The sequence below is a fragment of the Ramularia collo-cygni genome (assembly GCF_900074925.1).
Source record: "Ramularia collo-cygni strain URUG2 genome assembly, contig: RCC_scaffold02, whole genome shotgun sequence".
NCBI classification, from domain to species: Eukaryota; Fungi; Ascomycota; class Dothideomycetes; order Mycosphaerellales; family Mycosphaerellaceae; genus Ramularia; species Ramularia collo-cygni.
This window is the reverse complement of record NW_019716256.1, coordinates 1,653,902-1,680,897: the sequence shown is the minus strand read 5'-3', so window position 1 is coordinate 1,680,897 and position 26,996 is coordinate 1,653,902. Positions and strand designations below refer to the sequence as shown.

The following is a 26,996-nucleotide window of genomic DNA, read 5'->3' as shown; positions in this document are numbered from 1 at the left end:
TCCTCACGCTGTCTGGCTGGAATCAAAGCCTCTGTGAGCCAGCGCCAGCTTTGCTGAGCTTGAACCCACCCGGAACCAGCGTCTGAAAGATTTGATCCGGGTCATACTTCTTGGAGACATCTCGCATGAACTGAAGATTCTCAGCACCATAGCTTCCAAGCGGGTCCTGAAACGGTGCGGCGTTGTTCAGGAAGACGAACGGATGAGACATCCCGAGGGCGTTGGTGTAGTCCTGCACTGCGGCGAGCCAGACTTGCGCAGCCTCATAAATCTCTCCGTCGTAGTCCGCGTCTTTCCAATGCGGATTCAGGCGAACCACTGCGAATTGTCAGTCATTGTAATGAAAAAGGTAAGTCAGGGAGGCTTTACTGATAAGGTTTTCCTTCGTGTTGTTCAATCCCATCATGTTTCCGCCCAGCTTGGTGCTGTGATCGGAGTAGAACCKTGGAATGGGCGTGTATACGAATTTCCATTCCAAGTCAGGCACATGGGAGTATTTATGAAAAGTGTCGAGAGTGATATCGTGGACGCCCTCGAGAATATTCGAGTTCCGGGTGCTGTTTTGCACAAACGTCACGGTCGACATCAAAGATCTGGTGCCATACTTAGCATCTGGTTGCCCGCACAGGGCTCATCAATACCCACCTGTACGCAGGAGCAATGTCATGATGAGGGGCAAAACCCGCAATGGGCTCGACCCCAAGGGATTTGGTGACCCGTGGCACGATTGAGAGGAAAGGTAGCAGGGCGGGGTGGTTATCGAGGTCCTTGGTGTCGGAAATGTCAGCGAGGATGTGCGTGTCGTTCGACCCGGTCTTGAAGCTGAACTCAATGCTCATGCTTGAATCTGGATCATCTTTGTTGTTCTCGGTGAACCAGGCGATGCTATTCAGGACGGTACACGTGGAATCGATTGGGTAGATGAGGATCCCACGATACACATCGGCGTTTTCAAAGGCAAGAATGTCGAAAGTGGTGACTATGCCGAAGTTGGAGCTACCACCTTTTAGTGCCATGAAGAGGTCGGAGCGGTGCGTCTTGTTGGCGTTTGTGATCTCTCCCGATGCGAGGACAATCTCATAGTTCAGCACATTGTCGGCTACGAACCCATGCGTTGGGCTGAAGAACGAATATCCTCCACCGAGTGTCAAGCCCCCAACTCCGACGCCTGGAATTCTGCCTCCCGTGAAGGCAATGCCTGTACCGTTGAGTGAATCATAGGCATCAGACCACAGCGCACCGGAGCCGAGGCGAACAGAGCTTCTGTCCTCGGCCAAAACAGTCCGATTGATCCAGCTGAGGTCGATTGTGATCCCGTCGTGAATGTCGTTTGCGCCTGGCCATGGGGCGTGACCTCCAGACTTGATAGCGAATGGGCATGTGGAGTTTCCACTGCCAGCGCCTGTTCTTAACATGTAGAGCGCAGCAGCGATGTCGTCGGCAGAGATTGGTAGGAAGATGCATGATGGAAGGAGTGGCGTGTTGGTGGCCCAGCGTTCGTCAAAGGCATCGTACTGGGCACTCTCGGGGATGAGGAGCTGCTGCTGCTCGCCGTACTTCTCGTAAAGGCCAAGGCACTAACTCTTGTGTCAGTGACGTGTCTCTTGGGGGAGCCTCTTATTCTGCTCACACAGGAGTTGACGGCATCTGTGAGCTGAGAGGAGGCAGAGGCGCCGAGGAGGAGCAGAAGAAAAGCTGCCATCATAGCTGGGAAGGCCATGGTCTCTGTTTGTGATTGGTGGTTCGAGGAGAGTTCTCGGTGGAGCGAAATATGATGAATTTGTCCAAACTGGTCAGAGGCTGCGTTTGTCTGTCAAGAGACGCAATCATCAGGTGTGCTCTCCGTGATGCCAAACACCACTCTGCATCCCGGTCGCCTTTCTTCGTGAAATTCAGTTACTCGACATCAAATCTATTTGAATAAGAGTCTCTAAATGAGCGCCAATTTGCTCAATGTTTGGAAATGGCGGCTATGAAAGGCTTGAACGAAGCTGTAGTTACTTATCTTTCTTTGGTTGGTTTGCAAGCCTACATCATGTATGTTATGTTACCTCCACATCATTCGAACAAGTCAAAGGCCATCCCGTAATGTCTATGAATGGGAAACATCTTCTACATATGGTTCTGCGAGACAAGACTTCCTGAATTGGAAGCAGGCAGATGCGAACTCTGTTGAAGTGAAGTGAAGCGATATGTCCCCATGATGTCATTCGCGAGATCCATGTCACTTTGCATCTCTCCACTTGCTTCTTCGCTCTCCGTTCAAGTCCACAACGAGAATGCGGTACGCGCTTCGCGCTCTACGGGGAACAGCGACCTCRCCATCCGCTGTCTACAGCCCGTGTGCAAAGCTGCAGGTCCGTCACATAGCGGCAACATGGCCGCGACAGAGATCCAACGATGACCAAGTCCGTCCCATCCAACTGCAAGGCTACTATGCCGACGCCCTAGATGCTCCGCTTCGATCCCTCCGGCAAAATGACAAGCCTCCCGCGGATCCATCTCCAGAGGATTCCATTCCCTTGACGGAGAAGGAAAAGACACTGGCCAAAGCGCGTGTGGTCTTTGGAGACCGCAACACAGCCGCTGAAGAGCGGAGGCAGCAGATGGAGAGCAAGAGCCAACTGATTGCCGGGATCTTGGTGCCACCCAAACCCGAAGAGCCGGACAACTGCTGCATGTCCGGTTGCGTGAACTGCGTTTGGGAACTTTTCCGCGAGGACTTGGAGGAATACGCTGCGAAGAGCAAGGAAGCGAAGCAGAAGATGATCGAATTACGGAACAAGGGTCAAGCTACGGGTATGATGGCACAAGAAGCTGGTATGCCGGCCCATGCAGCAATCAGCATGGATGATGATGGTGGCGGGAGCGAGACAAATTGGACTTCTGCGCTACCTGTTCAGACAGCTCCCTCTGCCGATGCCGACGTTGATCTGGACCCACTGGCAGGCATTCCTATCGGCATTAGAGAATTCATGAAAACTGAGAAGAGACTCAAACAGAAACACAGAGACGCTGGTGAATACATAGAGACTGCCCTCGACAAGGACCTACGAGCCAGTGTTTGGGGGAGTGGAACTTGACCGCCGCGGGCCTTTACGCTGATTCCGCATCACCTGCTTCGCATTCATCTTGCAGGGAAGCAGACCCTACTGAACCGAGCAACCTGTTGCATTGGCATCATTCCCACAATTGGGATCAGTATGAGGCCTCTTCCGCTTCTTGACACTCACAAATGCGTTGCCTGCTCGACGTAACCGCTGATCTCTCAGGCAAAGATTACACGGCGCCTTAATTCGTGTCCCATTGTCCATGTTGTCGGTGAGAAGATCGCCACTGCACGACTTTGCCTGCGCGGCTTCCACGCATGCAATTTTCACGACCGTGCTATGGCCACACTCAAAGATGGAGTATTCGGTATGGCACATTGTGTCAATGTTGGGTGAAGCTGGGAACGAAAATGGCTAATGGCAAATATGAGCGAAGATTCGCACCAACAGAAGAATCGCCAGCATGCGTTGGCGTGGTCACGTTACTTAGACGGCCCAAGGAATAGAGCGACGTGCACATGAAGCCAACGACAAAGATCAGAAGACCCGACATGTATAATGATGATTTCATATTGTATCACACACTCGTTCTCTCATAATACACTAACAAACTACCGTGGTATCGTGCGTGCGGTCCAAAGGCCGAAAAAGTGCGCTAAAAGCATTCAATCTCCTCCAGAACAAATCACCCCCTGAGCCAGACAGCCATTCGGGTCGTACTCTTACACCGATGAATGCGGGAAAAACACAGAAGTTTAGCTTCCTCCTCCTTCCTGTCTCCATCCTCAAAGGTTATCAAAGGGGGATCGGGGTATTATTCGAGAGCAAAAGGATACTTCTTACACAGAAGTAGATGAATTGGTATTTTATTGTTGCTCATACTTTTGGGCATGCTTGCAGCAAGAATCGGCAATCCTTAGAACATGCCGCCATCCAGAGGAGTATTCGCCTGGCGCTGAACACGCTCAGGAGAGACGGAAGGATTGAACGAATYGGGACTGTATCGCAAAACCGGGCTGAACGCGTTTCCTGTCTGCGGAGTGACGGGACTTTGCGAGGGATCGGGTATGCGAACGACATTGCTTGGGGGGAACTGGTGATCCCTGGGTGGAGATGTTTTTRTGGACGCGGGCTCCGGGATGGATGCTCTGAGAGAATCCTCGCTCGAGTCTGCGCGACCCATGCCAAACAGCTTGCGGGTTCCACGGCGGCGAGGGTTCATAGGTGGCAGTGGCGGAGCCTCATCCATACCGTTTTTCAGCGAAGCACCTTCAGGTAGCGCGACTGTGTCCACATTCGACGTTGATGATATCAGCGTTGGTTCCGAGATGTCCGATTTGGATATGGTCTTCTTCCGATGCAGCTGTCCTGGGCGTATGACATTCGTCGGTATGATCGGAACGTGGGTGGCGTTGAAATGAGAGCTTGTAGCAGATAGGGGCGGCGTCGAGCGATTGGTCGATAAGCCTGGGGATAGCACCGGAGTGCTCGATCCGCTGTTGCCCACTCTCAAGCTGTTTTGCTGATACATTTGCTGATATGCCAAAGCACTCTTGGCGTCGAAGATGCTCTTCTTGCTGGYGCTGTCCCTATCGCCGAAGTCACCGCTCATTTCTGGCGACACGCAGCGGGGAGAGTCAGGCACCGACTGAGCAGCAGCGCTAGATCCGGTCCCTTCTATCATTGCCTTTTCCAGGTCGTCTCGGTATGGCCCGGTGCGACTCCTCGATCGTCCGGTGGCGGTCGAGTTTGAGCGACTGCGGTTGCGACCATTGATGAGCGGCCTGCTCGATGCCAACTGGCGCTCGTTCTTGGCGGCTTCGCCGTCGCTGCTGTGGAAGTCTTGCTTGAAAGCAGGGTGACCAGCAATGAACGGCGCCCGCGATGAGGCATCACCCCCAGATCGTGCCGACTCTGTGCTGTATCCATCTCTCTCTGCCGCACTTTGCAGACTCGTACTGCTGATGTTCGCGCTCGAAATTCCGAGCGTCTTTCCTGTCTTTGTAGAGGCATCGCGCATGTTGCCGATCGATTCTCTGCTAGTCTTCGGTCGCAGCATGCCAAACGCCCTCAAGCCACCAGTCGCGGCAGCCGACGCAGGACTCGTTCCTCTTGACCGACTGTTTTGCACCACTTTCCCTTTGATTTTTTCCTGGATAGCATTACGACGTACGGCCAGCTCGTTCTCGAAGGCGTCTCGTTCCTGCTGGGTTGCGGTGCTTGCATCGCGAGTGTGCTGTTTACGCAGTTCTTGTTGCCAGGAAGGGACGGCCTCGTGCTCGTGGGATCTCTGAGATTCGCTGCCAAGAAGAGAACGATTGKAAGAACCCTCCAACGGGGGAGATGCATCAGATTGTTGTTTGGGATGAAAGTTGGAACTTGATTCCGTCCGGTTGGCATCCTCGCGCGTCGCACCGGAGAAGCTTTGTGCTTCATCCAGATCCCACGGATTCGAAACACTGTATGCAGACTCCCGTACAGATTCAGATGTCTGCAAAGCGTTGCCAATTACGTGGCTGAAGGAGTCGGATTTCCTAGAGGTCCAAGGCAGCTCGGGGACGTTGGGAAGATCATCTTCTTGCAGGACAAGATCGTCCATTGGATAGAGCGAAGATTGGTTGCTCCTCTGTCGAAGATGACGCACCATGCCATTGAGTGGTTCATGTGATTCCGGGCCCAGCGTAGGTGAGTCCAGCGTGCTGTCAAGTTGAAAGCCTGGCGCTGGGGCATCAGCGCGTAAGGTCTGCCAAGAGGCGACAGGCTCCAGCTCTTTGAGCTCAGAGTCTTCGCTCTCCTCCATGATCTGCAGATTCGACCGCTGACTCCGCAACGCTGGGTGCTCCGACACAGGGTGGAGAATTGACGGTTGCCACTTGTTGGAATGGTTCGTGCCATATCCATACTCGGGCTTGTTGAACGATTGTGCGATCTGCGTTGCTTCKTCATCGTCTTCGTCCTCACTTGCACTGATGTCGCCAAAGAATGTGCGGTGGGTATCTGACGCAGACGTCTTCTGCGCGGCGACCTTTGCGGGAAACTGGTTGACCGCGTTCTGGAACACTGTGTATGCCCTTGTCGGTTCGTGCTTGGTAGAGTTCGACCGAGCTCTGGTGTACGGGTCAGGAGACGGCGTGGCCGTGGTCCGCTGTCYGTCGTGCTCGTAATGATCAATTCGCTGCTGCACTGCAGGATGTGCAGTTCTAGTCTTGGTGACTGCACTGGACTGCGCTCGTTGGAGCTGCTGTTGACGCTCAAGATATTGTTGCTCGTCGAACGCGTGCGCAGGCTTGTTGAACGCGCCCATGGCTGTGGCTTTGCCTCTGTCGGCAGGCTCCAATGCCTGGGTTAGAGCATCGGATTCGTCATCGATTGGGGATTGAGGGCCGCTGTTCATGGAATTTGGAGAGCTCAAGTTCCTTAGGGAACCAAGAGTATTCAGCTGCGACGGAGCTGATGCCGATGCGGATGGGGACTGCGATCGTAAGGCGTACACTGGCTGAGCTGCACGATCCCGTAGATTGGTGGCACTCTTAGTACCATGCAAGTAAGGAGACGGCCTCGAACTGGCCAGCGAGCGCTGTTGCTGCAAAGAATTCAGACGCGTCAGCGCAGAGGCCTGCTGGTCTTGCATGTGCTGGTCCAGGCCTTGGTCGTACAGTCTACGATTCTTGRGATTCGGACGGTCTTGTGAAGATGAAGTAGACATGGCTGGAGCTACTAGAGGTGCTTGTACGTTCGCAGGAGATGCCGCCGCACTCGTATTCTGCTGCGAAGCAATCGACGTTGCAGCGGTGGAGGATCGTGCGTCCGAGCGTGCAGTGGACGATGTTGTTGACCGTTTCTTGTCGTATGTAGAGAAGGATGGCGAGTGCGAGAGATCCTTTGCGGAATCCGTGGGTAGAGAGTCGTACGCCGATTCATCCTGATCACCCGACTCAGACAGGCCCAGTCCGAAATCAAAGCCCTGGCTCTCGTTAGAAGGTCGACTGAAATGACTCTCGTCGAATTCGCGTTCCTTTTGTCGATATTTTTGGAACGCGGATTTGCCCAAATCGTCTTCGTAGACCTGCTTTCCCAAGCTCTTTGTCGAACCAGAAGCTGCGATCTTGTACACTTTTTGTCTGCCACCGAAGAGACTGTTTCCTTCTCCAGGCCGAGAGCGGCCCATCATGTTTCCGGGCGAAGCGTCCGCATCACTGCCATATCCATCCTCTGATGCACATGAAGCGTCGCGGCTTCGTGAAGCGAAGGGCGGTTTGACGGATCCATGTATCGACGACACCTCAGCAATGTCATCGAGACCTCCCATGCCAAAGCCGAATTCGTTCATCCGAGACCTCCTGCGCGGTTGCAACACGCTGTCATCGCTTGCCTTACCAATCTTTGACTTCGGATCGTCTTGCTCTCGCAGCATGCTGAAACGGGCGGAGAGGTTAGGCATAATCAAGCTCGTGCGGAAGTCATCGCTGGAGGGCAGCTCGATGGTGATGTTGACCTCAGGCTTGGGCTCGGGCTCGGGCTTCTTGTTCTTCTTCCACCGACTAGTGGACGTCTTCTTGAGGCCCGGCGAGGGCTGCCCACCCGATGACAGAGAATGGGTCGCATCTTCAATGGCGGCCGGCGCCTCGGTGGTCCGCTTCTTCAGAAACTTATTCATGGTGGTGCTGAGCATGTCAGCACAGCTTTGGGGGCGGGAAAGCGACGGACAGTACGCGATGGAAGAAGGGGGGAACACATCCATGTCGACAGCTTCGACGGCGATGCGCACGGCGGCGGGGAGTGAATACATACCAAACGAATGTGGGTCGAGACTGTTCCTCGGACTCGCGGGTCTGGTGACGCGGAGAACCGGTGCGACCTCAGCGCACGCGGGAGATATCGAGGAGACTTGAGGGCCTGTACTCTGGTGTGAAAGCGTCCGGGATGGCTGCTTCGAGCGCACGGCAATGCAGGGTGAAGGGCGCACCAGCAGAAGGTGCGTCTAACAGGCACTGGTGACCGTGCGGTCGCTGAGGACTGGTGTTGCAAGATTCCGAAGACTAATCCTACAATCACCAAGCATCGCCAATGGGCGCGGGGCGCAGCGAACGCTGGTGCAGGTGGTGAAGACGATGCGGCGGCGGATGCGATGGGGGAGTCGAGTCCGGTGCAGGGCGCACTGCGGGCGGCATGCAGGTACCAGAGGGGAATGCAAACAATTCGCCGGAATCTGCAATGCGTGCAGAGCGCGTGGAACCGCTCTGGGCAGCCGAAAGGTACGCTGGGGTGGGTGTTTGTTTGTACGGTATGCGAAAAGGGCAGTCTGTGTGTGATCGACCGCGACGCGTTCAGCAAGAGTGGAAGAAATGGTACGGACGAGAGCCACGGTTCCTGACAGGGTGGATGAAGGRGATCGTCCCGGGGGAAAACGTTTGAGCAGATGCACTAACGGAGCTAGGAGACGACGAATTTTGTCATCAACGGTAACTCGATCTCCTGAGATGGCTCGTTAATAAGTTGTTGATGACTGCTCGACGCTGCCGATGTAGCTCGCAAATTACAGCAACCAAGGCTAGGAGCTCCAAGGTGGCGGGCGACGTGAACAAGGCACGTCTTTCATAAGGTTTCCGCCTCGCAGGGAGGCCGATGCAGGAACAATCGGCTTCTATTCGCAAGCGTCTTGGTTCCCATTCCGCAAGCCATCAAATCGCAACGGGCTTGCCCTGTCTTCTTCAAATGCAAAACCTTTTCTGGTCGGTTGGAGATAAAAGGCTCGCCAACCCACCACACGCACTGTTTCTCTTGCAGTTCACTTTCCTAACCCGTCGCCATGCGTACACGCAGCCCTGCCGTTCCGCCGGTGCAGGAGCCGATCGCAGATTCGCTAAGCAAGGCAATCAATCACGTTCTGTCTGTACCTGGACCCGAGGAGGGCCTTGCCGTCCTTAGCTTTACGGGCCGCGAGGTAATATCCAAGCCACAGCTTCACATCCGGGTTTCCACCGTTCCTACCAGGGCCTCTAATGGCCCACCACGCATCACTCTGCAGACGCGGGCTCTTACACTACTGCCAGGCTTCCACGAGCGGGTTCGCGAATTCTGAGAAGAAACTCAGCTTGTGGCTCGCACTGGTCCGAAAAGTCGATTGAGATGATACGCATGGCACTTGTGACCCGAGATGGTGCGACTTGCGGAGCACCGCCCTCCGTCCGTCACCCGCTCCTTCGTCCTATGAGAACGCCATCCGGGGCACTTCAAGGGCAAAGCTCAAACAGGCAGCTCCGCATTTCGGTTTTCGCAGCGCGCTCGCTTCAGCGTGGTTGCAATGGCACGGATTCGATTCCCGTCGCATCCAAGCGAATTGCAAGCTCGAGCGTTGCCGGATTCACCAATCTGACCGGGAGAAGCTGACAAGTCACAAGGTGAGAGCGTGGAGGTAAGTCCACAGTCTTTATTTTCCATCGCGATGTGCTTGAATACTGCCAAATCTCAAAGAGCACAGCCGGTGAGCCGGGCAGTGCATCTTTGTCAACTGTCCAGGACTTCCAACTATATTTCTCTACTTTCTTTGACAACACAGCTCGGCGGTCACGCTCGTTTGCTCGGCATCTTGCCGTGTCATGGTCGCGTCTCTACTTCGCGTCTTGCATAAATTCTCATGCCTCGTGAGCAGAAACCGTTGGCCGACGCTCGAGGGGATTCGCTGCTTTTTTTCCAGTAATTTCACGGGCCGAACGCCGTGGCCAAACTCTGGAGCGCCCAGCAATTCCGACAGATTGGCCGATGTGGCATCGTGGTTCGCAAGCATCATTCCGCGGGCTTGCTGTTTCACAGTATTCTCCTAGCGAAGGCTCGAAGGGCCGCATGAAAATCTCCTGACCACATGAAACAGGCAAGATACGGTTTCAATCATGTCGCCACTCAAGACCAAGCACGTTGCCGCTTCCCTTCAGGTTGACATGCTCACATGGCGTTGACCGGAACAGCCGCTAGACTATTCGCCGATTGAGATGAACATCGACTGCCACGATTGTCGAGACTCAAAATACGTGCTTCACCGTTTCCACAGAGCCGCGAGACCCTGTGGCCGAGCCCCAGACGAGTACACATCATGAACACGTCTCATCTGCGCCAGCACTCCGATTGCACTCCTCGGCGGACGGAGGAGGAAGTGCAAGCTGGGTGAAATTTGTTCATCTCCCATTCATAGCAGACCTCACTATACCCACATTATCTTGATTCAAGAGTTGCATAAACGTGAGTTCTGTCTCAGGGCATTATGATTCAGGGTACTGCTCTAAACCAACCACGATGATCAGTGTACGCGGTAGTTGACTGCCGCTTACCGTTGAACCTTCCATTGTCTCTCGAGTCTCGTTGCTCTCCAATACCTTTAATGTAAAGAACACTCCGACGAAATCTCAACTGCTGCGCTTCTCTCTAAGAGCAGACGATGCTCGGCAACATGAATGATCTCTTTGTTGTCCAGCCGACTGCTTCATGACCTCAATGCGAGACGCGGAATGTCGTCAGCTGTGGTCATTCGGGAAGCCACCGAGTCTCACTCTCGAGCCAGCGTTCATAACACCTAACTATTAAACGCACATATATATATGCGAGTCATTGGACATATCAAGCTGTCTCTGATACGAGCCTCGGTATGTCTATTACAACCTATCAGCATCGATGAAGGAGCATGAATCGTTCAATGTGCCGGCTTATGCGGTCTCCAGCAGGATGTGGTCCAAGGGTTAGGGCTTGGGTAGCGACTACATTCACTCACGAGCTCATTATCGAACTCTGCCTGCTAGCTATCGATGATGTGCCAAATGACTTGGGCTAGGGAGCAGTAAAATCTCTCGAATGAGTAGGTTGTGTCTTTCTGACCAGACTGGAGAGATTTGCCCGTTGCGTGCYTTTCCTGCGTGCCCAGAATTCGTTGGACCTGCCCCTTTGCTACTCCTCCATGCCTGACACATTGCAACCACCAGACAGCAAAGAAGACGTAGTTCGACGAGCAATCTGGTTCTCACAAGGCTGCACATCTTTGCGTTCGTGTTTACGTTTACCAGAGCTTAGTTCTCACGTCTAGGAACCTTTTCAAGGGGGAGGACTTGTCTTCGCCGAATCTATCAGAGGAGCGCGAAATGTCCACCACGACGGGTGCCTATGGGAGGATGTCTGCTTAGCAATGCCAACAATGGCCATGCCAAGTACGCCACCATCACATCCAAATTGAAGCTTCTTAATCAGCAGCGCGAAGATTGAGCCCGATGCAAGGTAGCGTCTGGTATCTTTCTTCTAAAAAGCCCACCATGATTGAACTCGTTCATATGCACACACCACGGCCTTCTTCATCCTCTACAGCTCATCCTTCCCACCTTGCCTCTGACTCGCCTTGTTTCCACTTTCACAAACCGCCGGAGTTCCAACCTCCATCCGGTAAACACACTTCTCCTCCTCGAAGATCTTCCAGATTTCATCCGTCTCACTGCAAGCCAAAACAACAGTTGTGCTCCTGTTGGGCCCATTCCAGCAATGCTGACCATTTTCATGTTTCATGGCCCATCTCTCCCCACTACCCAGCCCCTTTCCATCAGCCCTGACCTCCTCATCGACCACGATCTTTTCCAGTCGAACGTATTTGCCCATGTTCGTGTGTCCACCGCCCTTCTTTGGTTTTTGATTGGTCTTGTCAAGGAAGCATAGCTCGTAGGTGTACTCTCCGCTGTCAGTCTCAATGCATTTTCCTTTCAGGGCACGGAAGACATCATCGGGGCCGAAGTCTGTTGACAAATCGTTCTTGCTGTCATCGAGAGATTTCTGTTGCTCTTCCAAAGTCTTTTTCGAGGCTTCAAGGCGGGAGCGTGCATCTGCTACCTTCTTGTTCTCCCCGCCGCTGGAGGAGCCAGTGTCTGCGAGAATTCCGTTTTGAATCAATGTCACGCGTAGCTCGCGCAGCTTTTGGTCCAGCCAAGTGCGTATCGTTGGTGGAAGGTAGTTTTCGAAGGCGTATACTGTGTGTAATTAGCGACATCATTCGCACGGATTGCGTGAAGACTGGCAACTCACAAACATCCATCTCGTCCTCCTCTTCGACGTAATCATCCCAGTTCAGACCATTTTCACTATCTGACYTGGTGATCTCGTCCAGGTCACGCTCCTGCGCCTCGTTCGTAACATCCCCACCTGCGTTGGCAATGTAGTCCTCCCAAGCCCTCACAGCTCGCTTCACTCCCTCGTCGTTAAAGTTGGGATTGTACTCCTCCTTGAAGGTAGACATAATAGCTTCAAGCTGTTCCAGACGACCCTTCTTCACGTTCAACTCGGATCGAGTGGATACCAGCGAGTTTCTCAGCTCCGCCATGCGGTTCTGAGCAATACCCACCAGTACGCTCAATTTACCGCCCTTGGAACCGGCCGGCTTAACGACTTTACCCGCCTCCTTTCGTTGCGTCTCGCTCAGCTCGCGCTCCATGTCCTTCACCTTGATCTCCGCACCTTGAATCTCCGTCTCCAAAGTCTGTAGCCGATCTACTACTTGCTGCTTTAATCGTGCAGCTTCGGCGACCAGCTCCGTTCGCTTTTTGGCAGCAACACCGGCACTCTTCTGACGAGCCTCGTCCTGTTTCCGCCATTCTTTGCCTATTTCTGCACATCTATCCTTGCACTTCACTCCACCCACACTGTCCCACTCCTCGCTGCCATCACAGCACAACTCGTAGTCGCAGATTCCGTCGTTGACACTGGTGAAGGGTATGTAGGACGGCCGATGTCCCTTGTTCTTGCAGTAGAATCCAGGGAGGGCATTCGAGATATTCTCAACCGTGCTAGGGATTGCATCTGCAGGCGTGTGAGGAGAMAATGGYGAAAGATGAGCACATGCTGCGGTGCCGGGTTCATCTGATCCATCCGGGCAGTCGCAGTAGTCGTCGTTGACGCGATTGAAAGAGATGCTGATGGCGGGTGTCGAGATACAGGCAAAGTCCCTGGAATCGTCGTAGAACTTGCCAACTGCATAAAGATGATGAATTAGAGCAATTCAAGCTGCGGGAGAGATCAAAGCAACCGACATACATTCAGGACCCACGCCTCGCGGCCTCGCAGCATTGGCGACGGCTACACATTCCAGGGCTACCAGCGCCGCTACCACGCTCTTCATGATGAACAAATGCAAATGCTAAAAGGAGGTGTGGTCGATGTTCGGAAAGGCCTCTCCCAGCAACCATCTATTTATCCGCCAGCTGTCACGAGCCGCCAAGGGTCCAAGAAAGTGTTGAAAGTCAAGATCGTCGCGTCTTTCCGCCGGCTTCACCTCCCCATCTCTCACCCATACACACCTCTACAACAGAAATATGCGAGCTGATGCTCCATGAGGATCTATCTGTCGCTCAATTATTCTGCATGGTGTGTGGCCGTTGACCGCCTGCGACGAGTCCAAGAGCACACCACAAGATGAGCCAGGTGTGAGATGGAAAGCTGACGCGAAWATGTTTGGCGTCTGAGTACCTATATTTCATGTGCCTTCCACTTTGACTTCTTTGCTGCTATTGCCATTGCCTGCCTTTGACTATTTAGGCCCTTTCCCTACTCTCGTCTTCAGCCACGTGGCGACATTGACCTGCGAACAACCTATCCCATCTACTGACGACCACCTCACGTACTATCACCTGATATAACCATCATTCTACTAGGTATCATCTCGCCTGCTCACATGGCGTTACCGCTCGAGCATCGACAAACTGCGCTGAACGAGCGGCTGCGTCTATTGAACGATACATACTTCCCGACCATGACACCTACGAACACTTGGCTGGACAGTGTGCAGCGATCGGAAGAGGGTGATGAGCAAGACAGAGGCGGTCTCTCAAATGGCGAATTGACCGAGGACTGTTGTAATGCTCAATTCCGCCGCGATCGGTTCGAAAACCCTCGCAACTCTATCCGCAGCTCGAGTCAGCCTGGAAGAAATACTGTTCCTATGAAAGCAATACTGGAGCCTAGATCCTCTTCACTCCCACCTGTGACACGCTCAAGGACCGAATGTTCCCCTCCAGCAATGCCTCTCCTACCACCAAACGGAACCAACTCATGGGCGGAGCTCTCCCGATTCCGGCCTGGCATGCTGGACACAGACGAGTCGATACGTCGGACCATCACCGATCCTTAGTTCCCATCCGGTCGAACAACTCCGGCGGCTCTGACAGTTCTCATCCCGTCTGATCAGCTTTCGAACGCATACACCGGCGTGGCCGAAATAGATAGTCTGACTTGTTTAAGTCGTACTTACAGCACCGAGGATGGCCTTTTCAACATCTCGCCATGGGCTACAGAGGACGGGAGCCACAGCAATGGGTCCTTTCTCCTCGAAGAACTCCGCCGTGGACTCGACAATAGCCAAAGGAGCCAGGAGATCAGCTCCATTTCTGACAGTACGCGGCGAAGTCAGACGACCATGTCCGTTAGATCGGAACACTCCGAGTCCGACGCTGAAGCTGGTGCTGACAATGATGACGGGCGTGATGAGTACGACGCAGTAACAGTTACAGTGGAGGTGGAAGAGGACGTGGACATCAACGACGATGTCAGTGTCGAAGGAGATCACATCGATCGCACGCTGAATTCGCCATCGTTCCAAATGCGTGTATTCAATCCTGGGTCTACCGAATACCCGAACAGCAATGAGTATAGTGCTGAAGCGATTGAACACGCCGTGGAAGATTGGTCTGAGAGGGTTCAGGAGCTCCCTTCAATCACTGAAGATGAATCCGCAGCAGCAAGAGCAGYGGACCATTTCCCGACGGACGTGAAGCGCCGATGCTCTGACACTGTCATGCAGTTATCACAACCACCGAGTGGCTGTGACATTCGTCGCGTCTCCACCATGTCTGATTACCAACGACTGAAAGGCAGACACAAATCGCCCAAGCTCGTCGCGTTCAAAGCAAGCCCTGCTGGTCCAGCACTGGCTACGATGTCTGTGCAACCGCCGGGAACTTGGCACGTCAGCTCAATGGACGACCGTACATCAGACACACTATATGACTCGGATGTTCTGCCGCGGAGAACCTCGCAGGCGATACAGTCAGATTTTGGGATCTCGCAGCTGTTGTGGGACGAACCCTCGTCGAGTTCTGATAGCGACATCACAGTCCTCACGGGTTCCGCTGTCGATTACCTTGCTGCAAACGAAATCGAAGAGCAAAATCCCAGCTCATCGCCCATGGAAAGGTTGAAGACGATACTGAAAGCTTGGTCGTGGGAGAAGGACTTGTCAGATGGTTCGCCCGACAATCAATCTAGATTTGCACCACTACCGGATACAAAGGAGAGAGGCCAAAGGAGACATTCGTCGGACTTTCTCGAAAATCCGCCTGGTCCACCCAACACCGTTCGCCATAGTGGTCAGTCATCGATCATCAACTCAGAGCCGCAGACCCCCGTCGATGAAGGAAACTTCGAGGACGGCGAAGACGACAACATCATTGAGCTGAGGACCAAAAGTCTGACCAGACCTATTCCAATTCCTGCTTCAAACAGTAGCACCACGTCTTCTGGCGACTACCTTGCTATCCCACGCCGTACGAACAGTCTTCCTTCAGCCTCCAGCAGCATTGACAGGGAAGAGTCCTGCTTTCATCACCGAGACTCYGTGGACATATCCCATGCACGTATGGAATGTGACGAAACAAAAGACAAGAGAAACCAGGAGCTCATCATCAATTCGCGCGATTCGTTCGTTATCACCAAATCGAGGTTCAATGCCAAACATCCCAAGGCCGGTAGGTCTATGATACCTACAAGAGGTGGAATTGCATGGAGTCAATTTGGCGGTCTAAGTCCAATCGCTGATGCCAGCCCGCCGAGTGGTCCCCTACGYGAGACAGGAAAAGGGAAGCAAAAGGCGGTCAAGGTTGTAGAAACGCGAAAGCATCACTCTGATGAGCATGAAGTGAGACCAGAGAGGCACAGCGGTGGTGGCGCTGCAAAGAAAGCAGTTGGAGCTGTGGAAGTACGGCATACCGAAGAGCATACAGACTGTCCTATCTGCGAGTTGGATCGGCCGCGATGGTTCGAGGCAAATTATCGAGAGTGGTGATGGAGACATTAGTGAGTATATCATCGGCGATCTCCTAAGCTATACCACTTTTTCCTGCCATGAGTGACTGAAGTCTGCGCTGGCATACATCTAATTCATTGGTGACACCTGGACTTTCCCAACGCATATGGTTGAGTGCGCCTTGCCTAAAGGCGGAGGTTTCAAACCGACAGAAATACTATAACCATCGCCCAGCACAATGGGTCAAGCCATCACAACGGTATCATTGGCTAAGAAAGCTAGATTGTTTCCTCGACTGCGATTATGGCAATGAGCCATCGTCCTCGCTCCGAAGCAATCGACTACGGCGACGGCCACGGCGATGTTGCTATACATCGATGAGTGTGAGGATGGTTATGGAGGGATCACTCAACATGACTCACCATAATTTGAAGAACAAGACATAACCAGACCGTCAACGGTATCGCAGCCAGCTACCGTCAGAGATTAGCATTCTCGCCAGGCCACCACTGCTTCAGAGGGCACTCACAGCAAACCGACTTTCGTTCCACACTTTCGGCCTGAGTAGTAAGAACACGCTCGAGCCAAGGAAAGCTGTGTTGGCGAGCACGAGGAGACCCCCGATCATACACTTCTGGAGGAACGTCAAGGGTTCCTCTCTTTGATCCAACTGCGCCTGCAGTTCCGTCAGGGTTTGCGGAGTCGTCGCTGACATGACCAAATCTGTGGCTTCAATGACTGCCTCGTTCTCACTGACTTGACAATCCTCAGTGTCACGATGGGTCTGTATGCCCATCGGTGGGAGGTCCAACGTCGCTCCATAGCTGTAATGTCTCAATGGACGGGCGGCACCCTTCGCCCCGACCTCCTTTGGTCTGCCTATAGAAGACGGGAAACTATCTCTTGACTTTCTCTGACAGTTGTGGGGAGACGCATGACGCTCATGAGCTTTCAAACTCGGCTTTGTGATAAACTTCGAGGATTTGCGCGATCCCGACGCATGACAGCTGCTGTCTCCAGATTTTCGGTCTTCGGGACTGGAGGGAGTAAGCTGTTCTTCAGCCATCATCCAGTCATCTGAACTTGAGGAACCAGAAGATCTGGCATTTGGATGGCGTGGTAAGTCTTCTTCGGAACTCTCGGAAGAGCTGGTGGAGAGGCTTTGGTRGGAAAGCAAGCGTTGTGGCTTGTTGCGATGCCAATGAGATTCTTCTATGCAGATCGTCGTGTTGATCTCGACCACAGACTTCTGAACTCGTCCGACAGTGGCTATGCTCTTATCGAATGGTTGTACAGGGTGCAAAGCCGCTGGATTCCGTGCGTGTGCAATCACATCGACGTTGTTGGGTATGCTGAGTTTGTTCCTCGTGGGCGCAGCAGTTCCAGGAGAAATGCAGTCGTCGGCAATCGATGTCCTAGTGCTGCGCTCCACAGTCCGATTAAAGAGACTTGATGGTGTGGCCGGCTCGATATGCAGCCCGAGGTCGTCGCCATTCTTCCGGCTATCTGAAGACTTTGGTGGGATCCCATTATCGTTAACAGAAGGCCACTTGAACGCGAATTGTGTGTTTGGGTTTCCATCAGCCACAACCTGGGGCCCGGCATCGACGTCTCCAGTCAGCGATCCACTGTCAGCCCAGCCCGAATCATTGCGAGATGCAACGAAGCTGTCTTTGTGTCCGCTCGGAGACGTCTCGATGGTGGTTGTATCCATTTGTATGTTCGCCTTTATGCTTCACCACCTGGCGTTCAGGTGAAGCACTGCAGGCACTGCAAGCACCTAGGAATGTTCACTCAAGCTCCAGTCCGTCATTTACAGCTCGTAATGGAGAGGAGACATCATGTGGGGATGCTCTCATGATTGTATGACTATCCAGATGATAGTTGCTTACCTATTTGCTTACTGGCAGAAAGCTTTACCGAGACCWAGACCCATGGGAGCTTTGCTCAGCAATGTTTCCGAGACCACTCGACCAGCTATCAATACAGTAGACGTACCGCTGTATAATTGTGACGATTGCAGATCGGGATGCTGATCCATGAACTGGATCAGCAGGGAATCCATGGTTTGGGCGATAGGCTCGCACACTGTCCCCCGATGTTTGCACACAGCGTGACTTAACGTACGATCAGACAACACGAACGAATAAGGCGAAGGCGCGTACAGAGCTCATGGTACCATTCATACGAGACAGAACATCAAACCGTATCAGATCAGGGTAATACTGCATGTATGGACTCTCGGGCGCTCCGATGAGGAGAAAACGTGCATCCATGSGACACCTCTGCCTGCTCTATGGGGTAAGGCTTGCATCGTACAGCCTCTTCCCAGAGAACCATGACGTGGGTCTACCAGTGTTCGGCCGTTGAAATCGCTATCGGATGGCTGTATAGGGATAAGGCCGTTTATATCATCTAACGGTCTGGATGCACAGTACCAAACTTCGTCATCACCTCGCAACGTCCACCTTAAGCAAGCGACTACATTAGAGCCGACTTTCCCTAGATAAGAACTCTTTGCTGAAAGGATAATCGATGTAGCCCTCTGGCCCGGGCGCGTAAAACGTCTTTCGATCCCATTTGTTCAGTGGCAGACCATGCTGTACTCTGTAGGCCAAGTCTGGAGTGCTGATGAAGTAGCGACCAAAGGCGATCAAGACGTTGTCTGCCGTTGCAACTTCGTTGACAGCCCATTCAGCCTTCTCTGGTGTGAAACCTCCAGCGAGAATTATCGGGGTTTCTGTTCCCCATGTTTCTATCAAAGGAATGAGCTCGTTAGTTCCAACGGCTTTGTATACTCCATCGGCGGCGGATCCCGATTCTCTGCTTTCTATAAGGTGCAGATAGGCCAGATCCAGCTTCTTGAGCTCGTTGACAATATATGTGAATTGTGGTAGAGGATCCTCCATGCCCATGCCCTGGAACTGTCCATATGGAGACAATCTGAAGCCGATCTTCTTGCTGTCCCCGGCCGCTTCTATACAGGCTTTCGCAACCTCCAAGCCGAAACGTGCGCGATTTTCGATCGAGCCACCATATCGGTCAGATCGCTGGTTGGAAACGTCCTGGAAGAACTGATCGATAAGATACCCATTTGCACCTGCGAAGATTAGTCATTGAGCCATAAGCAGAGAGGCCTTCCGTACCATGGATTTCGACGCCATCAAATCCAGCTCTGATAGCGTTCCGTGTGGCGTTCGCATAGTCCCTGACGGTCGCCTCCACTTCTGATATGCTCATCTCTACTGGAACAACAGTCGCAGCACCGGCAGAGGTCTCACTGGAATCGACAGAAATGGGACTCGGTCCAACGACAGAGTAGCCACCTTCTTCTTTCAAGACTTTGGCTTGAGCAACACGTCCTAGGTGCCAGAGTTGCATGAATATTGTCGAACCCTTTGAATGGACACTGTCTACGATCTTCTTCCAACCTTCAACATGAGCATCGGTGAAGATGCCGGGGATCTTTTTGTATCCCTAGTCCCACCAAAGGATGTTAGCTGAGCTGCTGGTCTACACGATGTGGCCCCATTCTTACTCCCGCTTGTACACTGATGAATACAGCTTCTGTGATGATCAAAGTTCCTGGAATAGATGCACGCTGTGTGTAGTATTCAGCAGCATCGGGGTGGACGTTGCGTTCAGCGTCCGCCCTAAAACGGGTGAGCGGAGCCATTACGAGACGATGCTGCAACTCGACATTGCCGACCTTGAGCGGCCTGAAGAGACGATCTGAAACCATGTTGACGACGTTATGAAATCCTGAGGATGTGCAGTCGAAATTGAATAGTTTTGAACGAGGAGGTATGGAGCAAGAGACGCATTGTTGATCTTGCGCAATTGTCTCGGGCCGACAGCTGTCCGAGGTCTCGAAGACTCACTACTCTGTGGTGAGTGATCATGCTAGATGCATGAGTGACGAACAGAGGCATGGCATTCGACCCCAGGCGTGTGCGGGTCTGACAAGGGTGTTGCGTGCCTGTGCGAAAAATTGAAGACTGCTGATCAATGAATGTAAGAAGTACATCCAGGGGAGGTGATTGATGCCTCAGGCACAAAGATGACGATGACGGCATGACCTTCTTGAGCTCCATCGCTCGTCCTGGCATTGACATCCAACATTAACATACATGTTCCTCAAGCGAGCCATGTCTTCCACCAAATTGAACCCCAAGAACTTTCCCAGGCCTCCATTGTGTGAGCGTACGAGCAGGCATCTCCAGATCAAATGGAAAGGCGAAGTGGTCGCCGACACTAAAGACTGCGAGGGCGGAGCTTTCTGGGTATTGGAGACATTCCATCCGCCCACATACTACATCTCGCCTTCGGCATTGAAGATGCCAATTGAAAAGAGCAGCAGTAGATCGACCTACTGCGAATGGAAGGGTAACGCAACGTAAGTAATCGGAAAGAGAGACCAAGCTTCGGGTTCCTGCGTGATGATGATGCTTTTTGATGTTCAACAATCATCCCGCATGTGACCCCAGATCTTGCCTAGTCCATAGCTACATCGTCAGCCCCTTCAGAGTTTGGAACACTGACATCCCGTCAGATACTGGGACATAGCTGGAGTAAAGGGGAAGTGCTGGTCATACGAGAACCCTTCAGATCGGTTCAAAGGCATCAAAGACTACCTCAGCTTCTATGCCGCGCCTTGGGACTGCTACGTCGACGGGGAGAAAGTAGAAGCACAGCCAGGCGACTTCTATGGTCCGGTTCCACCTTGCGAGTATAAATTTGAAGCTAACCGAGGAACAGGTGGCTGGATGACAAGCGACATCGAACAGGAATCCGTAAAAGGGGCGCCCGGTACACGACACTGGTGAGACTCAGGGCCACGCTCATTTCTATTAGTCCTCAGATAGCATTGCAAATGGATTGACGGCCAAAGCACTGCTCTTCGGCTCCGATTTCTTGTTCTTCTTGGCCTTTTTTCGGGGTCTAAATTCCTGATCGTGGGGATCCGCTTCACCATCTTTGTGGATCGTCAGTGTGGTGAGTAGCTCGCCCAACACTGTCCGCCAGGCATCATCCCCGCGCATACGACTGTCGGCATCTCTTTCAGCGAAAAACACAGTGATGCGAGGTAAACCACCCAGCTGAGCGCTGAGCTTTGCCAGAGGTGCTTCGGYATTTGCTTCTCTGTCCTGCCCCAGAACATATGACAGGGTTTGTTTCAAGATGCGAAAGCTGTAGAATGCCGCTTGGAACTGGGCATTCAAGTGCAAGATATGCCACTTGCGTTCCTTCCGGCCAATGGTCGCTCTAATGATGTCGTCTAGGCTGGGCAGAGATTGATTGTCCGCAATACAGTACCTCAGAACATGCTGTATAGCGAGATAGGTCCATACTTGGCCCTCTTCTAGCTGGGTGCTTGTGTCTACCCAGCTTAGGAGGTCTGTAACGTGGTCAGACAACGCTTCCAATTCTTTGGTGGTTTCCACATCAGAGAGCTTGTCGACAAGCACAGACGCCACCCTAGTGCCACTTCGTCTGTACTCCTGAATGGCAGTGTCACACTTAAAGCTCCTGAGGAGCACAGAGTATGCAAGCTGCCTAATATCCGCAGCGACATTCCATGCGGTGGATCTCGCAATATCATCCGTTAGGAAGGGCAGATACAATCGCAGGCCACCTTGACCGACACCGTTGTCCAGAAGTCGAAGCTGCTGAAGCTGCCAGATCAACTCTGAAACACGAGAGTCCCTCGATGCCAGGTCGCTATTAGATCCCGGGCTACTTTTGATCCTTGTCCAGTCTGCCTCCTCTGCGACGATAGAGAAGGTCTTGGCAAAAGCGTCGAAGTCTGCATCTTCGCTAGGCACCGTAGCGTCAATCTTGCGAAAGGCCTTCTCGAGCGAGGTGTACAAGTCTTTAGACATCACATAGGCGGGTCTTATCAGATCGACAGTTGGTTTGGGAGCCTTTGCGGCGATTTGAGATGGCCAGTACTCCGATCCTGACCACAATACATTGTCTCCGTCTCTGGTCTCGGAAATATCTCGAAGGGTGATGATGCGAGTGCTCTCTCCAGAGTCGTAGACGAGCAAATCACTGTCGTCAGAGAAGATCGTCACGATTGTGTCGTCTTTATTGGTCACCGCAAACGACCTCGCCGCCGCAACACAATACCTACATCGAATCACTGCTGTTAGAATGTCTAAAAAGGGCCGAGAAAGCGAGTATAGGTTGCAAAATGCATGCGTCCCAAGAAGGCCATCAACTTACGGATCGGCCTCACCAGGCACCACGTGTATACACGAGTGATATTCTGAGCGTAAAAGCTCCTCTACAACGGCAAATACGACAAAAGGCGGCGGTGGCATGCTTTTGCGCAGCTCTGGCGACATAGATGAGAGACTGGCCGATGAGTTTTGCTTGAATGCTTGAAGTCGGGCAATGTAAGCCTGTAGACGCTCGATTCGAACATCTTTCTTGCTAGGAGGCAGCGCGCCGTCGAAAAATATTGCTTCACTGGTGGTTGATTAGTCGGTCGTCAAGGCTACTCTCGTGCACTGTAGCTTACATCGCAAATCCAAAGGACTTGAGCGTGTTCAGCCAGGCAACAGTACCCTTGGCGCAGTCATCATATCCGAACGCTCCCTTGAGCTTATCGCATAGCCTATAGTAGATGTGATGAACCAGGCCAGGACCGTCCACAATGGCTATGCGTGATGGCAGTGATCCATTCAGGACGATCGGCTGCGAATACGCACTCAGGCGTGACGCGAATCGTGGGATGCCCATAGAGCGTCAATTGTGCAACCCAATATCCCATGCGTATATATCCGATGAAAAAGTATCTCGCGTGCTRCTGGCACCAATTCGAGCCAGCCGGAAGCTTTGAAGTCTTGACTTTGTTTTGGGATCAGATATCGGGAAGTACTCCGCATCAACGAGCTTCGTCAACCGCAGGTTCCGGTCGTGCTCGTTCTTGAGCGAGCCTGTAGTTGTTTTCTTGCTCGAGTGATGAAGCTTCGGTGGTGAACAAGAGACGGGTGGTTCTTGCGAAAAAGAATCACTACAGGCTACCGGCTTTTGACGTCTTGGCATATTTCTTCACTTCACTTCACTTCATCGTTTTTAGACCTTGAAGCCATTTGATGGAAGAACCAGGACGCGAAATGGAAGTCAACAGATTGTTAAGCAATCAGTATCCATGTGTGTATGTGCGCAACGGTGTCTCCCGCCGGACGTCTAGTAAGAGAGGACGTCCATTGTCGATGGCCACACTGACGAGGAAGATAAAGAAAAGGCGAGCTGAACGTTCCGTTAAGAAGCCAGCGGCAAATTTATCCTGCTCCACTCATATTCGATGCATTCAATCTCAGCATCATCTGCTCTCATGCTTGTGCTAAAGACATTCACACAATTTCAGCCTATCAGTCTTCTCGGGGATGAGCGTTGCCAATTCTCACACCTAGAGCTGTAGTGACAACGATCCACTTCACAAGCCTTCCCGCGACTGCTTCTTTCGGTAGAATCTCTTGTGAGACTTCCAGTTCTTCCGCTKATACGCTTCTGATTAGTATCGAACTTCCTTGCATTCGCCACAAAGCGAAAGCAACCCCTCATCAACACCGCGGCACTTCTGGATGCAAATGCAATGAAGTCGTGGAGAACGTAGATTCCACTACCTTCAGCTTCTCGTCACGTCAACAGCGACACTCTGCGCACAGTAACTCTTGTTGACGCTTGAAACTCCTCGCGAGTAGCTTTGGCCGCATGGCCTCAATCTCAACGTCCTTCGTATCCTTATCGACCAGTTTGCCAAAGGCCACGAGATCGCCCATCATAGTCTTCACGAACGCGACTAGAGCTTTGAAATTCAATTCGTTGAGGTCTTCAMCGCCGGCGCGGCAGAGGATAGCGTCCATCGTCCATGCTGGAGGGCCGAGGCTTGTGGTCATTGCGCGATCCGCGAACTCCATAGGGAGCCCGTMAAGGCGAGTGATGCTGGGAGGCTGGTCGGATCATTGATACGGTCTCAGCCCAGACGCTTTGAGAGGTGTCGAAGACTCGAACATCTCGTTGAGCTCGGCATCAGGGTGATGGGCGTGATGGTCTTGATGAGGATGTTGATGTAAATCTTTGATCTCAAACCGTCGTTCTTGAATAGAGAAACGCGGTGGGCTGGGCAACAGCGAAGGTTTAAGCGCGGACATGTAAAGTCATGCGCAAGCATGAATGAAAGCTTGTACTACGAAAGTGCTGGCGACTGCTGGTGCCTTCCGACTTCAGCGCCTGTCGAGGCTCAACGCTCGAGGTAACGCGTCTCAACCATCGACAGACGAGGCTGTGCCCAGTTCCCTCGCCCACATTGCCATCCAGCTTCACCTGTCCGATTTCGTCTCAACATTATTCCCTTCATTTCTGTCTCTGCGAGAACTCCTCATACGCGTGAAGCATGTCGTCCGTGATGCTGCGTGAAGTCTCCTCACGCCCGTGTTGAAAATCACTTGCGGTGAGCTCTTCACCGTTGCGCTTGAGGCAATATTCCTTTGCCGCCTGACACACGCGTACCAAATCGGCGCCAGAGTGATTTTCAGTGGCTTTCACCAACTGGTCGAAATCCACACCAGGTGAAACAGGCGCCCCTTTCGTTGCGATGGCGAGAATTTCCTTTCGCGCAACTTCACTTGGTGGGCCAAGGTAAATTTTCTTGTCAAAACGCCCTGGTCTCATCAATGCCGGATCCAGCGTCTCTGGCTTGTTGGTCGCCGCTAGGATCAAAACGTCCCTCAGGTTCTCAAATCCGTCCATTTCGTTTAGGAGAGTCGTCAGAACGTTGAGGCCCTTCGTGCCGGAGGTATCGCGGTCTTCACCGATAGAATCAATCTCGTCGAAAAAAATAACACACGGCGCCGCTGCTTTGGCCTTTCGGAATACCTCACGGACTGCACGTTCGGACTCTCCGACGTACATGCTGATGAGCTCGGCACCTTTGACGACAACAAAGTTGTAATTGTACATGTTTGCGACCGCTTGCGCCGTGAGGGTCTTTGAGCAACCCGGCGGACCATACAGCAGTATTCCCTTGGGAGGCTGGTAGTGGAATCTCGCCACCTCATCTTTCTTCGTGGTGATCCAGCCAATGATGCTGTCGAAGCTTTCCTTCACGTGCTCCGAGCCGCCAATGTCACTCCAGCGGATGGTAGGCTTCTCCGTGAAGATTTCCCGCAAGGCCTTCGGTTTCACTTTCTTCAAGGCTGTCTCATAGTCTGCCCAGATTGTCAAAGCTAAAGTCTCGACCGCTGAATCGCCGGTAGGCACGTGCTGAGCGTTCACCGCATCTTCATATGGCGGAGGTGTTTGGCTTCGACTCAGTTCCGCGGCTTCGAACTCGTCGTATGAGCGATCCGCAGCGTATAGATTCGCCATCCTATTCAGCAAGGCGACGTCCTCTCCTGTGAAGCCGTGTGTCCGTGAGGCTACCAAAGGAATCATTTGTTCGTCGACACCGAGTATCTTCAGCAGCGATTGTCGTGCTGCAATGTCCGGGATTGGGATCTCGATCAGTTCTACGAAACCACCGCTTTTGTGGCCTATAATCTCCGTGCTGACATCGGAGAGTGATCGAGCTKCACCAACAACCATGACTCGAGTGTGGTGAATTTTTGACAGCTCTCTAGCGAGTACAGGGCCATAAGCGGTGTCAGTGGATGGCAGCAGGCGTTCTAGGTCATCCATGAGGATCAAAGACGGCTGATTTGCTACAGCTTCCTTGAAAGTCTCTTGAATGATGGCTTGATTTTTACTAATCACTCCGCCGTGCGCAGGAACGATGGATCGATCAAGCCGCAAGACTTTGCGGAAGTTTGCCTTTGCGAGCTGTTCCAGGAGCAACGTTTTGCCGCATCCTTCGTAGCCGTGCAAGAGTATGGGTGCATTGTCGGGATCCGGTCGACTAAGATTGAGCAGCTGTCTCAGCCTACGATTAAGAATCTGGCACTGTTCAAGCAAGCCAGCAATCGGAGCTGTGTCGAGCCCGGACGAGATAATGGGAGGCTGAGTTGGTCTGATTGGCTTGTGCAGTGTGTTGTTGAGCGGTTCTTCACCAGAGAAGACGACTTGTGTTCGGTCCATGAAGGTGAAGAGACCTGCATCGCTGCTTACATCTCCGCCGCCTTCGATGGAGTCGATGAAGAATCGCCTCTTGGACTTCTTGTTCGCGGTAATGACGTCAAATTCGACGCCGGCCGCGAGAGCTTCGCAGGAGACCAAAAGCCCGTTGACACGAGTCCTCCATCTGCCGTCATCTTCGCCTTTGTTGTACTCGGCCGGTGTAACATCGGATAGGAAAATGCTGTCAGCAGGCAAAATCTCAACATCGGTTGACGAGATGGTGACTCTAGATCCTTCCTCGAATCCAAATGCCGTACGTATGGTTTCTGTCATCTTGATGGGCCGATTTTTGGGCCTATTGGTCATTCCGTCGGCTGCTCTCCAGGCAATGCCATAGCCTGTGACTGTGGCTCCATCCTTGTCGCTCTCGCTCTCGATTTTGCAGACATCGCCTAATTTCAGAGATGCCTGGTTGAGGGATTCTGGTTGGACGTGCACACGGAAAGCACCCTCTAGGCCAGTCGAGGGCATAAGACGCACCACAACGTGCAGAGGATTCGCGGGCGGCATCTTTTTCTTACTGTCGAGTTCGGGGATCGCAGAAGCCATCGCAAAGGCAGCCCGCCCGTCCTTTTAATCAGGCCAAGAGCCCGTCCAGGCAAACGCAGCAGCCGATCAGGGGCGGAGACACGGCTCAGACACGGCGCCGTTCGCTTCACCACCTGCTTAGCTTCGGCAGGAATCGAGCGACGACTCGAGGCAGATTGATAAGAATGGTTTGTGGAGGGAAGTGATGTGGCCAGGAATCACGCGCACGGCGGCATGTAAGCAATCTCTGCGAA

General features: G+C 52.8%; 11 protein-coding genes; 4 read left to right on the top strand and 7 right to left on the bottom strand.

The window, feature by feature from the left end:
• Nucleotides 1–22: 22 nt before the first annotated feature.
• On the bottom strand, nucleotides 23–1,720 carry RCC_02200 (related to 6-hydroxy-d-nicotine oxidase; the record flags this gene model as incomplete). XM_023767482.1 has 4 exons in its annotated part: nucleotides 23–318; nucleotides 370–593; nucleotides 646–1,577; nucleotides 1,631–1,720. The coding sequence occupies 4 exons, from the start codon at nucleotides 1,718–1,720 to the stop codon at nucleotides 23–25; spliced, it is 1,542 nt and encodes a 513-aa protein (XP_023623250.1).
• Nucleotides 1,721–2,279: 559 nt separating this feature from the next.
• Nucleotides 2,280–3,083, top strand: RCC_02199 (uncharacterized protein; the record flags this gene model as incomplete). The annotated part of the gene is made up of 1 exon (XM_023767481.1): nucleotides 2,280–3,083. One exon carries the CDS (start codon nucleotides 2,280–2,282, stop codon nucleotides 3,081–3,083), a length of 804 nt encoding a protein of 267 aa, XP_023623249.1.
• Nucleotides 3,084–3,966: 883 nt separating this feature from the next.
• RCC_02198 (uncharacterized protein) lies at nucleotides 3,967–7,839 on the bottom strand (the record flags this gene model as incomplete). Its single annotated transcript, XM_023767480.1, has 1 exon — nucleotides 3,967–7,839. One exon carries the CDS (start codon nucleotides 7,837–7,839, stop codon nucleotides 3,967–3,969), a length of 3,873 nt encoding a protein of 1,290 aa, XP_023623248.1.
• A 3,551-nt stretch (nucleotides 7,840–11,390) lies between these two features.
• Nucleotides 11,391–13,191, bottom strand: RCC_02197 (related to alpha glucosidase II beta subunit; the record flags this gene model as incomplete). XM_023767479.1 has 3 exons in its annotated part: nucleotides 11,391–12,046; nucleotides 12,102–13,043; nucleotides 13,107–13,191. The coding sequence occupies 3 exons, from the start codon at nucleotides 13,189–13,191 to the stop codon at nucleotides 11,391–11,393; spliced, it is 1,683 nt and encodes a 560-aa protein (XP_023623247.1).
• A 1,293-nt stretch (nucleotides 13,192–14,484) lies between these two features.
• Nucleotides 14,485–16,128, top strand: RCC_02196 (uncharacterized protein; the record flags this gene model as incomplete). Its single annotated transcript, XM_023767478.1, has 1 exon — nucleotides 14,485–16,128. One exon carries the CDS (start codon nucleotides 14,485–14,487, stop codon nucleotides 16,126–16,128), a length of 1,644 nt encoding a protein of 547 aa, XP_023623246.1.
• A 262-nt stretch (nucleotides 16,129–16,390) lies between these two features.
• On the bottom strand, nucleotides 16,391–17,803 carry RCC_02195 (uncharacterized protein; the record flags this gene model as incomplete). XM_023767477.1 has 3 exons in its annotated part: nucleotides 16,391–16,456; nucleotides 16,512–16,562; nucleotides 16,619–17,803. The coding sequence occupies 3 exons, from the start codon at nucleotides 17,801–17,803 to the stop codon at nucleotides 16,391–16,393; spliced, it is 1,302 nt and encodes a 433-aa protein (XP_023623245.1).
• A 772-nt stretch (nucleotides 17,804–18,575) lies between these two features.
• On the bottom strand, nucleotides 18,576–19,831 carry RCC_02194 (related to NADH:flavin oxidoreductase/12-oxophytodienoate reductase; the record flags this gene model as incomplete). XM_023767476.1 has 3 exons in its annotated part: nucleotides 18,576–19,189; nucleotides 19,236–19,566; nucleotides 19,628–19,831. The coding sequence occupies 3 exons, from the start codon at nucleotides 19,829–19,831 to the stop codon at nucleotides 18,576–18,578; spliced, it is 1,149 nt and encodes a 382-aa protein (XP_023623244.1).
• Nucleotides 19,832–20,237: 406 nt separating this feature from the next.
• On the top strand, nucleotides 20,238–20,915 carry RCC_02193 (uncharacterized protein; the record flags this gene model as incomplete). XM_023767475.1 has 3 exons in its annotated part: nucleotides 20,238–20,485; nucleotides 20,642–20,799; nucleotides 20,848–20,915. 3 exons carry the CDS (start codon nucleotides 20,238–20,240, stop codon nucleotides 20,913–20,915), a joined length of 474 nt encoding a protein of 157 aa, XP_023623243.1.
• Nucleotides 20,916–20,939: 24 nt separating this feature from the next.
• Nucleotides 20,940–22,836, bottom strand: RCC_02192 (uncharacterized protein; the record flags this gene model as incomplete). XM_023767474.1 has 3 exons in its annotated part: nucleotides 20,940–22,221; nucleotides 22,318–22,563; nucleotides 22,616–22,836. The coding sequence occupies 3 exons, from the start codon at nucleotides 22,834–22,836 to the stop codon at nucleotides 20,940–20,942; spliced, it is 1,749 nt and encodes a 582-aa protein (XP_023623242.1).
• A 420-nt stretch (nucleotides 22,837–23,256) lies between these two features.
• Nucleotides 23,257–23,447, top strand: RCC_02191 (uncharacterized protein; the record flags this gene model as incomplete). XM_023767473.1 has 2 exons in its annotated part: nucleotides 23,257–23,289; nucleotides 23,340–23,447. The coding sequence occupies 2 exons, from the start codon at nucleotides 23,257–23,259 to the stop codon at nucleotides 23,445–23,447; spliced, it is 141 nt and encodes a 46-aa protein (XP_023623241.1).
• A 1,009-nt stretch (nucleotides 23,448–24,456) lies between these two features.
• Nucleotides 24,457–26,763, bottom strand: RCC_02189 (uncharacterized protein; the record flags this gene model as incomplete). Its single annotated transcript, XM_023767472.1, has 1 exon — nucleotides 24,457–26,763. One exon carries the CDS (start codon nucleotides 26,761–26,763, stop codon nucleotides 24,457–24,459), a length of 2,307 nt encoding a protein of 768 aa, XP_023623240.1.
• Nucleotides 26,764–26,996: the final 233 nt, after the last annotated feature.